The 17,866-nt window shown below is 42.3% G+C and overlaps 1 protein-coding gene across 1 annotated transcript in view; it reads left to right on the top strand.

The window, feature by feature from the left end:
* Nucleotides 1-17,866, top strand: part of LOC8051260 (protein FAN) — a 74,700-nt gene that overhangs the window by 30,908 nt on the left and 25,926 nt on the right. The window contains exons 17-23 of the mRNA XM_042291944.1: nucleotides 4,566-4,674; nucleotides 5,152-5,221; nucleotides 7,651-7,782; nucleotides 9,682-9,724; nucleotides 11,619-11,894; nucleotides 16,143-16,201; nucleotides 16,568-16,635. Coding sequence (XP_042147878.1) covers nucleotides 4,566-4,674; nucleotides 5,152-5,221; nucleotides 7,651-7,782; nucleotides 9,682-9,724; nucleotides 11,619-11,894; nucleotides 16,143-16,201; nucleotides 16,568-16,635 — 757 coding nt within the window. The remainder of the gene's footprint in view (nucleotides 1-4,565; nucleotides 4,675-5,151; nucleotides 5,222-7,650; nucleotides 7,783-9,681; nucleotides 9,725-11,618; nucleotides 11,895-16,142; nucleotides 16,202-16,567; nucleotides 16,636-17,866) is intronic.

Below are 17,866 nucleotides of genomic sequence, written 5' to 3'. Positions count from 1 at the left end.
TTTTGCCACACGAGATACAGGAGTACCACTGGCACAAGCGTCAGCTCTCTGTGTTCACGTGTGTGGCATCCACGTCGCAAGGCTCAAAATGCTTCGGCGTTGTCTGTGAGGACTTATGTCATGACACTTCCCATGCGCTGCTGGCTCTGAGACTTATAGAAGACTGGCTGGAGGAGCACATCCCAGTTTATGCTTCACTAACGTACATATCCGACGGGGCACCTGCTCATTTTAAAAATAGATTTCAGCTGCATGAGTTCGAACGAGTGGGCCATACCCAATTGAAGTGGATATTTTCTGCCTCTGGGCATGGTAAAAACTCTTGTGACAGGGTTGGAGGGCTTCTCAAACACCACGCAACGGTGCACAACCTCCGTTTACCGGAGGAGCAGCTCGTCCGAACATCAGTAGATTTTGTGGACAAGGTTGGAAGGCGTGTCAAAAACGTAACTCTCATGAACTTAACCGAGAAGGAGGTGAGTGACTTCCGCAGAATCAAGAAAACAGAGTGGAGTTGCGTACCGACTCGGAAAGTCATCCGCGCTTCGCACGTGTGGCGACGCGGAAGGGGCGAAGTGCAGCTTGAGCGAACTGTTCTATCTTCGTCTTAATGCATGAACCTCTGTGGTGCACGTGCGGAACTCTCAGATGATCTACGGCTTTGTTTTGTTTTGTTGTTAAAGCCTCTTCTTGTACATTTGCACTTCTGTGAAAAATTATGTGTTTCTATAGGTGTGCCTTGTTAACCCAAATAAATTACTCAATAAATAGAGTGATTTTGTTAAACTGTTACCTATGAATGTTTTATTGCATACTGCCAACAAAAGAGTATGATTACTGTAAGCTGAAAAGCAACTTCCGATATGCTGTGCGTAGCCCAAAAAATTTAAACGTCTGCAACAAGTAGTCCAAAAGCCGAAGGATGAACAAAATGTAGTCAATTTTTTTTTCACGTACCTCGGAATACTAAGGGCCAATGAAGGATAGGCGAAAGAATGCCATGCGGTAAATTTAAAAAATTCGAGCCGATTTTCCGATAATGTTTGTATAAAATAAAGATTGTCCGAAACGCATAAACGGGGATATTGTTTTTCTGGACTGGATAGTGCCGTAGAATGCAACCCGACATGATCGAAACGGATGAAACGTCTTGGATCTCTCCACTCGCTTAGGCTAGTTAACATTGATGTTAACTAAATTTACTTTTGTTGTTGTTTATCACGGCACAATGTTCAAACAAATAATTTAAATATATAAGTTTCGTGCAACCTCAGTAGTAAAACGTTGTCGTGGCGACGTTCAAAAATGCAAGCTGTGACTTCGCAGACATCACTTCATCAATTCAGCCATCTCTCATTTCTTTATGACGTTACTGATTTTTTTTAAAATATATTTGTAAAAATTCAACGGGGTAAAGTAGTTTTCAGTGAAATCTGATATTGCTGAGCCAATTATCAATGTTGCGGTGAAGCCTGCATACCGGAGCCGGAGGTTGGTATTACGCGATAAAAATGACTTATTCAACTGGTTGTCCTAAAACTACAACAAAAAAAGGTCAAGCAATATTTATACCCGGTTATTAAGCAGAATCTGGGCAATAAATTAAAAAAGTATGAACGAAATAAAAAATGGCTTTTTTGAGAAAATTGACTTCAAAATTTGCATATTTTTCATTTTTGTCTATATTTGTGGCAGAATAAAAACAACACGGTAAACACAATAACCAGAAAATACATGTCAATCGATAGCTTACATTGATAGCTACGCACAGATATCTGTCTCACGTCATTGCGCCCTACCGTTCGTTTTATATAGCTGTCCGAAGTTGCGTCACACTTGCTCTAGGTTGCATGTTTGAGATTTTTTAGAAAATTAATTTAAAATAACAGAAGACAGAAATTTACCTCTAAAAATAGCCAAGTCTGCGTAAATATTGCGTAATAAATATAATAATTCTGCAAGAATTTGATATTTTGAAAATGGTGGCTAAAGACGAGATAAAATCAAATTGGGAATTTGACGTTTTCTACCCTGCAGCGCCTCAGAATTTTTTTCTCTCAAACTATACAATTCTAATTTTTTTCAAAGGCAGTTTCTTTCATCACAAGGATTCGGGTATCATATATATTTTTTACGATTAAATCTAAAGACCCCCCCCGACAAGTTTGGTCGAATTCAAATGAAATCACCCAACTAACTTGGAGTTCTCCTTTGTCTCCATTTTGCATGTAGTGTCTTTGTATACTGAAAGCATTTAAAGAGGGTGGGTTTCTTAAAATGGGGAAAAATCTACTACATCAGTATGTCAAATTTCTGCAGTACCAATATTATACGCATACTTCAACCTTGCTTCACCATATGCATATCTTCTCTTTACCAGTCTTTCTTTACTGTGGTAGGGTTCTACTGCGATTCTTTTGGAATGTTATCACCGTATGGCATGAGTGTAATGTTACAATCAATGGACTAACTACCTAAAATTTATGAGTTCACTGTTACATCTTCTTTGGTGGCACATGTCATTCAATAATAATAGGAATGAAGATTATTATTTTTTTATTTGCATCCTAAAGGGCAAAGCGGTGCTGTTAGGGGCTGTACGAATAAATGAGAACCCTTATGCAGAATGCCTGCCCACCCGCCACAACCTGCGGAAAAACAAAGCAATAACATAAGCAAACTAATTGCACGTAAAACAGGTAACTACTGTGAAAAGAAGCTGGGGTGGAGAATAGTGTTGATCACCAGGATGCCAATGAAGCCCCATACACCCTAGACGGCTCCTTCGAGTCACTTCTGTCAGTTGGCAGAGGGTTCCGCACATTCAGGGAGAGTCAAAAACTCTCCCGTGACTGCTGAGAGCGTCAAAGTACTGTGGCACGTCATCCTTCCCCGCTGCTCTTTGGGTTTGACGGCTCTCCTCCCAACTTATGTGACTGGGGAGGTACGAGCCAGTCGGAGATCCGTCCAGGACTCTGCCTGCCTGGCGCGTGCAGGACACTCGACACCTGCGTCGAAAGGGATGCCACCCAACTGCCTTCAGCCGTTCGTTGTAGGTCTTGTCCGGCCCGAAGGAATTACCGCTCAGCCTAGAGAAAATAGTCCGAGATGCCCTTTGCTGGACGCTCTTGATGCAGTCGACCAAGTGTTGCTGAGGTGAGAGCCACATGAAGCAGCACTGCTCAAGATAAGTAAGCACCATCGTCGTGTATAGAGTGCACGGTGCAGCTGGCTCGCAGGATTTCGTCACTCGTGCGACAAAGCTCAGCATATGCCGGGCCCTGGCAAGAGAACCAGCGACATGGGCCGCAAAATCCGGCGTTAGAGTGAACACCACTCCAAGGATGGTGAGCGTCTTGCAGGGCAGCAGGCTGGCACTCATGAGTCTGTATACAGGTGGAGCGATTTTTCTGCTGGTATTGAAATGCATCACACCACTCTTGTTGGGGCTCAGATGGAGGTGCTTGGCAAAGGGCCCAGTGCACTTCTTTGAGTAGCCCTGACCCTGGGTCAGAAACAGGCGACAGGACGAAAGTGCCGTTGGCATACTGGAACACCGCAGTCTCTCGCTCTGCAACACGTCGTTTACGCACTCATAAGGAACGAGATCGGTCCGAGAGCCGAGCTCTTGGGTACGCCCGACTCAACTTTTCACAAATCATAGCGCTGACTTCGGTCAGCAACAAAGCCACACAGCCACACCGGCAAAGGGCCACTTATTCCTGCACCAAACATTTTCTGCCTTGGGGTGCTCAGGTTGAGGGTGTCGAAAGCGCTTTTCAACTGTACGAGATCCATTGCCGCCCAGTTGTCCACGCTGTTACCGGTACACTGGGACACAGTCTCGCAACTCCCGTCTCGACGAGACCCAATCGACGGCGATATATACAAAGTGTTTTCGAGAAAGTCTAGGAGGCAAGAGTTGAATTTAGAAATGAATTAAAATAGACCGCATCAGTTGCTCTATTTTGTCGCGATTAGGGAGGCTGTAGTGAGGGTGGGTGCAACTCAAAACCTGGAGAGCGTTTGCAATTTAATGGCGGCGCCAGAGGGAGAGGGTTCGAGAAAGGATATGCGCCAGTGTTGCCTGCACGAGAGCAGGCGCCCGCGCTGTTGCAACTCTGTTGCTCCATGCGCCTTTCCTCCTCTCGCCTCCCATTGCAAGCAACGAGCGCCTTGGCGCAGCCTCTCTCGCTTCCTTCTCGCTCCGAGAATTGCAAACATCGAGCGGAGAAAGCAAAGTTGCCAGACAAGCAGCAACGTCCAAGATGGCGGAATTTACCATTTTTTGCGTTAAAAAAATACTTAACCTATCGCAACAAAACTGGTGGCTATGGAAAAGTGATCATTTATACCTTGTGTAAATTATTCAAGCACCTTAATGGGCTTTTATGACCCGAGTTAGGAAAGAAAACGACCCTTTGCCCCATAGACTCCCAGCAAAATTTAGCAATTAAATGGCGTCCATGTCCTGTGATCGCCGATCTAGCAGTTGCACCCACCCTCACTTGAGCCTCCCTAGTCGCGATGCCACGGCGACTCTAAATGGCTCGCATCACTCGCAGCATTCCGGACACGTGGAGGAACGTGACGACGGACGCGGCAGACTTCAAGGAGCTCATTCCGGAGTTCTACGACACGGCCTCCAAGGGCGACTTCCTGATCAACTTTCTGGTGAGCACCGCACTCTGCCGCCATGGCGCGGGGAATGCATCTCCGACTGGCATGTTTACCGCAGCTTCATTTACGCTCCTCAATGTTCGCCCCGACGACGTCGCGCTCGCGTTGTCTGCTTCCAAGATTCAGGCGGCGGCACGGTAACAGAGGTGAGTGCGAAGGATGGCCCTTACGCCGTAGGCCACTCTCCAGCTCTACCGCTCGCGGAAGCTTTGGCAACCATGAGTTGGGACGCCGCGACAATGGCAATGCCTGTGTTTGCTAGTCTTCTAACCGCCAAGATTGCGACGTCCGACGCGCAGCATGCTGGCTCCCACGACGTAATTTGTTGACACTTCGGAGCGGCTTCTGATGCGCGGGCGGTACGGAACGCTAGACACGCTGGTTGAGGACGCATTCCAGGCGCCGTAATATGCTGCCGGGAAAATCTGCCGATGTTCGTGCTGAACGGGGGGCTCATGTTCCGGATTGCAGAACCTGGACTTTGGACGGAAGCAAACGGGTGAGGCGGTGGGTGACGTGGAGCTGCCACCTTGGGCGAAGGGTCTGTTCACTCCCCACTCCTTTTTACTATGTTTGTTTGTATGTGGAAGTGAGTTTTCGGCAGCCTTTTGACCATGGCTTTTGTAATCATCATAACCATTTCATTTCATCATAGGGTGCAGTCCATTTATAACAATGCTACATAAAACAATACCTGCTCATAACAATCAGTTCCTAGACTAGAAACAATCAGTCTCTAGTTCAGATACAACGATAATCGGTTATAACGATTGAATTTTCGTGTTTTCTCAACATCGTTATAAGTACTAAACTGCTTTATAATCATTTCATGTGAAAGATTTTGGTGTGTGCATACATAGTGCCTTGACCTTTAAAAATTGTTTATTTTTTATCGTGGTTAGAACATTGAGAATATTGGGAGTTGTTTCATGCTTGTCTTTACATTTTAGAAACCCTTATAGTGGCTTGATTCATCTTTTCAACTCTTTGGTAAGGTTGCGACTTCAATTTTGCATCCGTGATATGGAATTTGCTATAAAAATATGAGCCATGAATATTGAACACATTCGGAAAATACTAATTTGTGTGATTTATGACGGGTATTTAGAACAGTGTATTTATTATGACTATGAATATCTGCATTAATATGGCAATTTGGGCCAGTTGGTACATGATCGTAGACAGGCGCTGAAAAATACAAGGACAAGAAGAAACGTAAACACTGGTGCACTCGCAACTAACATTTATTGAAAAAACTAATCCCTTACATAGCCGTGACAAAACCCTTTGTCACGACTAGGCACAACTAGGCACGTCCTCTCTGTCCTTCTGTCCTTAACACGACACGTGACATTTAGCGTCGTCCTAGAGGACGACGCTAAATTTAGTGGTAAGTTTCCCCTTCTAAATTTAGCCGCAAAAGTGACGTCACAACCTATGCACCAATTCAGTTTCCTCGCTAAATTTGGCAATGTGCAATGATAAATGCTATTGCATTCATAGATAGTGTGTTTTCTACAAATTTGCCTTGACCATGAATATGCTGCCTTGTAATTTTTTAAAAGAAACCGATAGAGACTGTGTCGTTCCTTTTGTGTTTTGTACTACCGTAATACCCCCCAGAAATGCCCCACCACTGAAAGATGACCCATACGTATATTTGGCTTGATTTGCTATTTCTTTTTTAAACATTGAAGGAGAGCCCACTTTTAGTAATCATAGTATTTGGATCAGTGATGGCCTTGAAATAAATGCAGCTAGTTGCCTATGATGGGAAGTACAGCCATCTTTGCTTCATTGCAAACATTGCTGACGGGGAAGTACAGTCATCTCTGCTTCGTTGCCTCTCGTTGTGGTAACAAGTTTAGCAGGAACGCATAATTTAAGTCATGGATGAAGAAAGAATAAAACAATTAAAACAGGGACAACACAACCACATCTTTCATGAAAGACGTGGTTGTGTTGTCCCTGTTTTAATTGTTTTATTCTTTCTTCATCTATGACTTAAACCAACATGCTCTTCTCCCAAGCATAGCATAACCTAAAAATAGCATTTTTTCAACTTTTATGGAATGTGTACCTAAAGTTAGCCCATGCCTTACTTTCACCCGACTTTCTCTTGATTTTAGGTGGGCCATCTCTCTGGATATCACGATACATTTGTATTAGTGTGTCTTGAGTGTAATCTTGTATATATTTGTTTTTTATGGTGTTTTTGTGGAAGAGCACCAATCTAAAGACCATTGTGGTTGTTTTGGGCACTTTAAATAATAATAATAATGATAATAATTATTATTATTATTATCATCATCATTCTCTTTCATCCCTGTATTTTTATTTCCTCTATCCTCTGAAGGCGAGTACAGAATTGTCAGCTAAGACCAAACCACTTCTAACACCTCCGACTTCTCTGCTGATTCAAATAAATGGTGCAAAAGCCTACTGACCCTTAACCCATTAATGCTATAACTAGGATATATTTGACTCATAGTTATGTGTGAGTGGGTGGCTCAGATTTTCTGGAATAGTGGTTTAACAGTAAAAACACTCTACTACTTACTGACAGGGACACTCAAAGAAGTTTAGGGGCTGCTTGGGGAGCCCAGGTGAGTACCTTGAACCCTGGGTTCGTGGGAACCCAGTTTAGGACCCAATTGTCTAGTCCAACCTCTCTGTCCTTCTGTCCCCAACACCAATCAGTCACTCTTCACAACATTGTGCAAGCTCTGGGGGTACGTGCAGGCACGCTAGGGTGTTGCGAAGATGCAAAACCGAGCAGCATAGAAACGGGACGACACGCAAAAGTCTGGGATGTCTGGTTGTAACGTTCCATTTCCAAGTTTTGCAATTTTTTTTACCAGATTTACCGGCTCGCAGGAGGCAAGCTGGGAAATCTTCGGCCCTTTTCAGGTTCTTCTGAAGTTAGTGTAAGAATGTACCAAGACATCCGTCTCATTTCTGCATCCTCAGACCCTGCGCATTTCATCCACACCTGCCGAGAGGCCCTGGAGTCTAATTTCGTCTCCGAAAACCTGCACAACTGGATTGACCTGGTGTTCGGCTACAAGCAGACCGGAGAAGAGGCCGTCAAGGCCGACAATGGTATGCGGCTCTCGTGCCCCCGCACTCTCGCGGGTCGAGCCTCAGCCTTGCTCGGTCCTAGAGCACTCCGATTTGCTCAGAGGGCAGGAAATTGTTTTCTACTGCATAGGTACCATTCTTGTTACGTGCCTTTGAGTGTCAAGCACCGTGAAATGGGCAGACATTGAGGCATTTTATTATCACAGACGGCAAAGAAACGCATTGTGGCGAATTATCGCTTCGCAGCCAACGACATTGCAGCATTATCTGATAAAAATGTGAAAGAACGGAGCGAGAAGTACGAGATCGTTCCTTTCAGAAAGTGGTTCCTATTTTTAATATTTGTGCTTTAAGTTGGTTTCGTGTTGAATTAGCAGACTTTACTGATTCCTTACCTGTTCATGTTTCACAGATGAGTTCTTCATTAATTAATACTAGGCCGTACCTGCTATAATGCTTTGGTACTGCAGGCTGTTTTTCTAATTAAAATAAAATAGCATAATGAACAGCGCCCCGCATTTCATTGGTCGTCAGTGACTATAGTGAACGCTGAGGGTGCCTCAAAGTTCGTGCATCTCATGTCGGTTAGAACCGTGCAAATAATGATTTTTTAATTTGATGCAAATGCGAAGCAAATAGTTCCTTCGTACGAATAGTTTCAAATCGAATCAATAAATTTCGAAGTGAAGCGCATAGCTTACGGCCATCAATACAGTCATGATAAAGAATCCTCGAACTAAGAAACAAAATAAAGGACAAACATGACGAGGTCTGAAGGCTTCTCTAATATGATCGTTTGCCAGCTCGCCTGCGCAAATACTCTTATTTGAATACAGATGGTTCTCAATAATAGGAACACTTTTGTTTCCCAGAAAATTTGTCCATAATGTGTCGTGCAGAGTAGTGAATCAAGGTCAAGACCACCATTAACAAGAAGCGGGGCCACAAAAGAAGTGGCTTATTTAGGGAAAATAAGACTCGTTTACACAGACACTTTGGTGTCGGCTATTAGAAACACTATCTGCAATAGATTAAAGAGAGTAGGCTTATTGCTTCCATTTTTATTGCTACTTGTGTTCCAGCCTTAGTTGGTGAATAAATTTAAAAATGTACTGCATGCTGTTTTCATTATTTTTTTTTTTGTCTGAATTAAGGTATTTATGTTCTGCAGCATTTCAAACTTTGAAGTACCTCTAAAATATTCGAAGTTATCAAATAGCCTTATGCGATTTGAACTTGAAATCAAATGGGCATTATTCTGTTCAATATTCTAAATTTTTTAATATTCTTAGAACACTAATGTAAGTCATTCTTGCAGTTGCAGCCACTGGAAGGCCGACAAATTATCGTACTGATGACTCTCAGAAATTCTTTTTTTGATGGTGGATTTGAACCTCAATTGGCTCTCTTGGCATAAATATTGAGCAACTTCAAAAAGTTTTCGTGAAAACATCACAACATGACAGCAGAGGAATCAACATCAAGGGTGCTCTTCACTGGCTCAGTTCTGGTTTAAAGCCATGTACATTGATGACATTTCTCGCCCCGTAGCACCCACGAAAAATTTTTTTATAAGAATATTACGTTACAGTTAGATTTCAATGAGCTCAGCGTCAATTGTACAGCTAAATTATCCCCTGAGAAATGAAAATTTGAAAACTTTTGTGAATCGGCTATCTTTAGAAAATTTCACCTTTTTCTAGTGGTCACCAACTTAGTCCCACAATTAAAGACCCTAATGCAAGATCCCCCCATTTTTTTAAAATTCTGATCCCACTAAAAAGAACAGCCCTTAAATCAATGTCATTTATTATGTCTGAACAGTATTTAAATAGAGAAAAAAAAGGTCTCAAAATCCCTCTTATAAATTCTGTTGTTCAATATCGTGTTTGACATAGCGAAACCACCTTTTTGTTCCAGTCTTCTTCCACCTGACATACGAAGGCAGCATTGACTTGGACCAGTAAGTGTTTGCCAACACTTACTTTAGTTAGCCGACAATTTTTTAGGAGCAGCAAATTTTCCGGTCTTTGTGGCATTCTGTGTAGAGTCTGCAAAAGAAACTTTAGAGTGAAATAATTAATATTTTTCTTAGTTCACATCTGGTTCACAGTCTGCAGACAGTGCATAGTCCTCACGTGGTGCCGAATCTGCACGTAAAAATTTTTTATACGCAGCATACGTTGACAAATGCCCACTTTATTATTTCACAGAGATGCATGTGTCATACAACATTGTCATTAGCCTACTACAGCAATGTATGGGCACCTCCATTCCCCCAGAAAAGCCTCCATAATGCGACTTGTCCATAATAATGAGTCAAAAATGCATCTTTTTACCCAGTTCCTCCCCAAAAGTGTTGTCTATATAGTAGGGTATCTATATTAACAAGTTACAAGTGTATGACATTCACAAAATCTGTCGCATCTCATCATAAATAATGGTGTAGAGAGAAGAGATCCTCGTATAGTTTGCACTTCTATATAGTCTGCACCACAAAAAGTTTCAATCTCGGTCAGGAAAGTCAGGAAAGTATGGTACTCTCTTTTCCCAGCGTGTAGCATTCGTAGCAGCAATCATAGCATCTCCTTGCAGGTTGCTTGCTTGCAGGGGTCCGTAAAGCATGACCATCTGTGAACAAGCAAAGCATGCTTGCCACTCTGTAATGAGCTCTTGATCAGTGTCTTTTGAACCAAAGATGCAAAGCATGCTCGTTTGTTTCATGTATGCATTTAGGCTAGCCTAAGCAACCGAAGAAGGATGCGTTGTGACAGTGTTCAGACTCGAACCTCGCATTGGCCTGTCTATTCAAAAAGAAGAGGTGAAGAGAGAGTTTGTAAGTGCTCTCTTTGTGTTTTGTGCACTTTGGTTATAAATAGGCCGTAGACTTTCCGGTTTTAACCAAAAAACATTGATAAAACTCTGCCGGTGTCAGAAAAAGACAGTCAGTTAAAACTGGAGACCACCGATAAATGTCCGTTGTTGTCAAAAATATAAAAGCAGTTAAAAACGAAAAACGCTTGTCTTTTGAAATTTTATGCTCCCACTAGGACTGTCTTTGTCTAAACGCTCCCCCTTAGACTTGAATTCTTAGTTTTTCATTAGGTGTTTTTTTCCACCCATTAACACCAGAAAATCTATGGCCTACTTATAAAGCTCCTTTTTCAGTAATTAAAGTGCTCCGATTCGCCAAAGTCCGACCGCGAAACTGGGGGAAAATGGGAGAGCATAACAGCCGGTCTAAAAAATAAAAAAAGATTTTTGTGTTTGCACTTTTTCATGTTTTGAAAATATACTGCAAAAGTCATTCGGTAAATTTCCCGAACGACGCGTCTACTAGAATCCGCTTGTCCCTAAAAAACGAGTCCTTCCCAGTGTCCCTCATATCACATAGGCATAATTCACATAGGAACTCTTGTCTAGGAAATGGGACAAAGCTGATTCATAAAAAGCAGTGTCTGCACAAATAGGCTAGGCTACATTTCAGCATAACTTGGCAAAGGAAGAAAGCTATGACCCTGGCAAACTAATCTGAGCATCGGAGCGAAATGTGTGACAGTGTGCCCTTGGAGCGCACTTCTTCAGTGGAGAGCTGTCATGTGCTTCACCCCGTCGCTCGGCAGCCTTTGCATAGCATGGTGGCAGTGCAACACTGACGCATAGCAGAACATAGGAGATCATAACATCTCATTTTAGCATTTTGTAGTAGCATTGCGTAGCAACATTGCTAAGCAGCATTTCATAACAGCATAACATAGTTTAACAGCATAGCATAGCGTAACAACATAGCGTAGCAAAGTGTATCATAGCAGCGCAACATAGCAGCAGTCAAGAACTTGATGCGGTCTCGTACGCAGCATCACGGACATCCACGAGCGCCACTCCCTGGAGGTGCAGATCATGGAGTTTGGCCAGACACCCCGCTGCATCTTCAGCAAGCCCCACCCGCAGAGGTTTTGCACCATCCTCCCGCGGTCGCTGAGCATGAACGACGACACCTCGGTTGAGGCGGCAGACGCGGAGAACGCTGTGACAGAGGGCGCCAGGCACCCGCGGTCCTCGAGCCTTGTCTTCACTTGGCAGAGGGACATGGCACAGTTGAGCAAGGTGGCGGAGCACAGCCTGCACAAGGAGTGAGCTGTTTGAGGAGTGCTATCACCCTTTACATTAACTGAAAGCTTGACAAGCTTGATAGTAACAGCTTGTACAGTAGACTTTCAATAATTCGATGCTCACGGAGACAGCGAAATGGCTCAAATTCAGCAAACTATTCAGAAAGCAATATCAAACCAGGTTTTTTTTATTTGGTACTCACTCATGAGAAGTTAATTGTTTCTTGCCTCCACTGATGGAGACGTGCCACAGTAACTATGCTTTACATATTTCAAACCTTTTCTGGGACATCTTAGACATTTTCTTTGCCTAAGAAAAAAATGTGTAGTAAACTGCTGGGAAATTATGTTACAGAAGAAACATTCTATTATCGCTCCAAAACGTTGCCAAGCCCAGTGCCTATAGGCTCGTGGCGTTCTTTTTCAGATAACTTGACGCATGGCATATAAACTTGATAAGAGTTCCTGAAACGAAGATACTGGCGCTGGTCGGGTTTTAAAGTCGGGGGGGGTTTTCTGGAACCTCCCATACTCACTAGAATCAGCCAATGATCATTGATCATGTGACCTTTCCACCAGCCAATTGGCATCGAGCTTCGCGGTCAATTTTTTGCGCTTCACTAAATCTGGAGACCCCCGCTGATGAGACAAAGAAGGTTCCACATTAAAAAGTCCCCTAGAATGCCCAATGTACTTGTTTCCTTGTTGGCGGCGCTTGGCCCAGAAAGCGACAAAGCGGTTTTCTGTCCCATGGCTTGCCACCTGCACAATATCACTTTCCTAGAGTGAACCACAAATTTGGCATGTTTGATAGCATCGATGCATTCGATGGACACAACATCTCCGAGGGGTGGATAATTCCTCGAGACCAGCTTTGTTGGCTGTGCACATCGCGTAGCTGTGCTGTCGACTTCTCCCGTAACTCTCATAGGGGCGGCGTTAGGATGTGTGTGCCCGTGGCCTTACTCGGCTTGGCAGGTTAGCCACATGCCACACTCATTGCCTTTATTTTGACCACACTTACGATAGATAAAAGTGATAAAGTGTGCATGGGTGTGGTTTAAGCTTGGTCAGCATAATCGTGAGGTTTTCTAACGCTCCCAGAGTTACCAGACTTCTGGAGCACACAAAATCCCTCAAATTACTGAGACCCAGAGAAAAAAAACTTTGAACTACCACATTCTTTTCCATAGACTCGTATGGCGGGACCACTCCCATGCTTCGAACTAACTGCATATTCAAATAGGGTGACTTTAAATTACTGAGAGTCGACTGCATTGTGAGTGGGCAACTCAAGGAACCCGCAGTAACTTTGAAGGATTGAAAATTTATAGTAATTTCTAGAGGCAGCGACGTCTCGTCCACTCTGCTAATTAGCCTGTTGAGCAAAACTATGTTAGCAGAATACTATTTGGGTCATCTTTGATTTTATAACTTTAAAAGCAATTCGCTCATGCTACGTCCATCATCAATCAGCATGTGTCATAAATAGGGCTCCGTGTTTTTGGATAAATCCGAAAAACTCGAAAAAACACCAGACGGTAAAATTTTGGTCAATTCGGATTTATCCGATAAACTCCGAATATTTATGTGTCAATGCCACCCCCTGGCAAAAGAAAAAAGTAAAAGACTTTTTTTTTTTACAGTTTGGTCAGTACAGAGCCAATAGTCCTGGGAAAATTCCACCCTAATTATCTTTCAAATCTCGGACGGTTGTCTAAAGGGGTCTTGCTGCTTGTCTCTTCAAGGTTGCTTCAGGGCAACAGGTCGTTCGTTGTACATTCGGGTCACAACAAAAGCCACTCTTTTGGTTTCCAGTTTGGGCTATGCGATTTGTGATTTAGAGAAAGGAAAGGGTATGTTTGAGTAACTGTGAAAGCTATGGACCATAGAGATTGTATAAAATAGGGAAGAGGGACAGTTCAAACTCTCTATTATCTCCTTAACCACTCCACCTCGCGTGGCCGCGGGCTAGAGTGACGTAATAGGATGAGATGGACTACGAGCTTCCTAGCGACTATCTCCGGGAGTTTATTAATTTTAAGGTATCGGCGTTTATTGATTTTAAGGTATCGGCGTTTATCGAAGCGCCACTTGTGGGTGACTTTTGTCATGGATAAATTAGTATTGCCAATGGCAATGGCACCAATGCCAAATTCAGCTGAAGATATTTCAATTGATACAAGCACGATTTATTTTTTATCTGGCATACATTTACATTTGGTTATTATCTATTTATTTTTAATAGGAAACACAGGGAAATTAAACTCTGAATATCAGAGAATTGGGAATAAAAAAAATATAAACTCCGAATCTTCAGCAAAAAATAAACTCCGAAAAATGCCCTCCGAATTTGACGAAAAGTAAACTCTGAAAACACAGAACCCTAGTCATAAAGGACTGCTATAAATGGTCCTGAAACCAAAGATGTGGCTCTTGTTTACAACATTTTTTTTTCCCTGCCTGGTGCTTTTATTAAGCTAAACTAGTAAATGGCTCATTTATCGTTCAGTGGAATTAAACTGTCCACTACTAAGAGTATTGAAATGCAGATAATTTTTTCCTTTTTTTTTTCTGGAGGGTAGCCATAAATCTTCCATTGTATTTGCAGGGGAATGAACAAGAACAACAAAGTTTATGCTTGTGCTAGGAAGTTCCTTATGCTGCTGCAAAAGGCACTCCTAAATGACTTGAGTGTGTTGGAATAGTGTGGTTCAGGTCAAATTGCACCCAGTCACTCATAGCCATTACCATGAAAAGGTAGACACTGATGCCTTGAAGCCTTCTGCGGTAGAAAGCCTAGGAATGGGAGTATACTGTGTGGTTTGAACCGCTAGCAGCACACGTTTGATATTTCATTTTGTCTAAGTGGACCAGAACTATTTAATCTACCTTAATGGCAATATGTTATAGATATTTTTTAGTAAGCTAGAATAATGTTTCATGACATGCACAGGCCCTAAAAAGCCATACACTCAATTGTTATCAGCAAAGGTTTTTGTTGTATTTATAAAGAAGACGCATCATCTTTTTCCAAAAGAATAGTAAAGTGGAAGCTGGCAGCTCTCAGAATCAATGGTTTCAGCTCATTTGGGTGGGAGTAACTTGCAAATGTCTGCCTTCTAAAAAGTCCTTTGTATACTTTTTAGCTCATTTCATTTTTTTGCTTAGTGGTATGTATCATAATTCTGAGACAAAACAGTGTATCTTACACCTGTTCCATAAAAGGATTAGGGTTCCTCTCCAGTCGAAGGCAAGCATTTTCAATTTAGTAGAAAAACCCTGAATATCCTCATCCAGGCAAGTTGTTGCATTTGCCACGAAATTGGAACTCCCCGTTTTAGTGGGTTAGTATTCAAGTTAAAGCAAACAATCATGTCGCTGATGTCATGTCGCAAACAATCATGTCGCCCACAGAAACACTCGAGAATGCTGATTGGTGTGAGGCTCCAGCTAACACTTACATGGCAGTTAAACTAGCTGCTTTTCATTTCTTTCTTGAGAAGCATTATCACTTAAAAAAAACATATTGTCATACATAATTTGATATACAGTTTATGGAAATTGAATTTTAGTGGAAGCTAATTTAGATTTTGAATTCTTCCGTGGCATGCGGTGGCACATTACGCGACTCGCTGTATGGAGTTGCGGTATCAGGATTAATTGATTTAGTGTCATTGGGTGTCAAGTTGTGAAGCATCACGTTACAGTGTCACGTGAGACTGTGCCATGCGACGGGACGTCACTTGACATCGTGACAGCTTGTGATTAATTGAAGTGTGCCAATAGAAACAATTTACGAATACAAACTTTGTACGTTGCAATCCTGCATGCGATGGTTGGATCAATAGATTAAGACACACCTGCCACTTTTTTTTGTTTGCATTGACTTCTAAACACTTGCATTGAATCCAGATATGAAAATTATATTTTTTTGTATCCTATAATTTGAGGTTGACACTTGCTCGCTAAATATATTCATTATAAAAAAAATAACAGGAATGTGCTGGGTAATCAATATTATTAACACAGTGTTTATGGACTGGATTTTGTGTAAAATGTGTTACGCATGAGTGTAACAAAAAGTTGTTGCATGCGTGCCAAGGCAACGTAAAGCCTACTTAGCAGCAGGCAATTGCATACAGATTCTGTGCTTCCCGGGACTGATTGAGACGAGTCTAGTAATCAAGAATGAAGAATTGTTATTGTTGCTATTAGAATTATATATGGCATTTCTTGTCAACTTCCTTTTCTTCCTTTTGTTTGCAGGACTGTCACAGATGTATGTTTTTCAAGGGACAAGAAGAGTGTCTTTTCTGTTTCACAAGGTGAGATTTTTTCACAGGCTTTTTAATGTTCAAATCTGAATGCTTCCCTCTTTTTATAAAGCTTTTGAATCAGTAAAAATGTCTGGTTTCTGGTTACAAGTCATAAGAGTACTTCATCTATGTTTTGCTGGGTATTGTCACCTTTCTTTTGCTGGAGTTCCATTAATTGTTTGTGCTACCCTACGAGACTTGTGTTGTCAGTAATTTGGCCACGTCAGTACAACCTCTCTTGCTGTACGTCCTCTCGTGAGTTGATGCCAGAGGGGAAAAGAGCCTTGTTTTTCATTCTTGCCAGGAACAGCGTGGTCCAATAGACTCTGTGCCACTTTTCTGAACAATTCCTTTTCTGTTGTCTTGTGTTTTCAGACAGACTGCTCAAGCTGTACTCTTTAGAGCTCAAGCAACAGATACGAAGCACGAGCATCTCTCAGATGGCAAGCATACCCTCTTCTGCATTTTTATTTTTGTTTACAAGAAACCGTTCTTAGGAAAAAGGATTCAACTGCCCTCAGTGTCCGAGCTACAAGTGGCATTAAGGATGCTGTCCCTCCTATTGCCATATATATAGAGAAAGGGCATGGGTAGCTAGAGTAGCAGGCTGGGTCTAGTTTGCCCGCTCTTTTTTGCACTCCTATCAGTTAGATGATTTAAACGTAAACCTAGTTGAGAAAATGTCTATCTAGTTGAGGTAAAATTATGATAAATGAAGTCACCACCAACCAGTCTCTAAGTGTGAGGGGGCCAAACGTGTCGAAACCAACTCGGTTTCTTTATCAAAGGCAACTGTGACCGTTGAGGAGCAGCTTCTTCTTCTCAGGGCGGGTATGGCCATTGAACCACTCTCGGAAGAACATTTAGGGGTTGATTGGTGGCGACTTTATTTATCACAGTTGGATGGTGCAAGCCACTGCATGATCTTAGTGCTGACAGTTATGGTTTCTTCTGTTGGCCCTTCTTCATAGTAAACCTGTAAGAATAAAGGTCAGTTCACACAGGGGCGCTTTCGTACATTACGTTATGTTACAACCATTTATGTCAGAAGTGCTTCGAATAAAGCGTGGCAACCAGTTCAAGGAGCAGCTTTGCACGCGACATGCGAAATACCAATGTCCCAGTGACTCCTCACGTAACGAGAGAAATCACAAGCAAACGTCTCTGTAAACAAACCTTAAAAAGCTCCTGAAAAAAAAAAAAAAATTTTTTTTTAAACAATTTGATTCAGACACGCATGTCAAAAAATTAATTATACATGAAAAAAAAAAATTGTTAGATCAATATTGATGATGTTTTTTTGTGACGTGTTGGTGCAAACAACCTTAGCATTGGACACTTCCTGCTTGCCCTAAACGTCTGGAAACCTAGAATTGTCAGGGAATCTTCCATATCAGTGGATGTACCGAATTGGGCACAAAGTTTTCCAAACTGGGGAAATGAAAAACAAATTAGCAGCCCCGCGTTAACCCACTGCACGGCCACGGCGATAGCTGCGACACACCACGGCGAAGTCGTTGGGCATCGCGTCTTGTTCACGCATCGGGGGTGCACAAAGAAAAGCGTTTTAAATAAAATAGACGTCTGACCATTTTGTTCCAAACGCTTTTATTCCTTTTTATGGCGATAGCTGTTATTGGCTTTCCCACCACTGAAAATGACGCCCATTGTTGA

The sequence above is a fragment of the Ixodes scapularis genome, unplaced genomic scaffold (assembly GCF_016920785.2).
Source record: "Ixodes scapularis isolate PalLabHiFi unplaced genomic scaffold, ASM1692078v2 PGA_scaffold2__306_contigs__length_199485367, whole genome shotgun sequence".
In the NCBI taxonomy this organism is placed as follows: Eukaryota; Metazoa; Arthropoda; class Arachnida; order Ixodida; family Ixodidae; genus Ixodes; species Ixodes scapularis.
The sequence above is the reverse complement of the archived record's forward strand: the minus strand, read 5'-3'. Positions and strand labels throughout refer to the sequence as shown.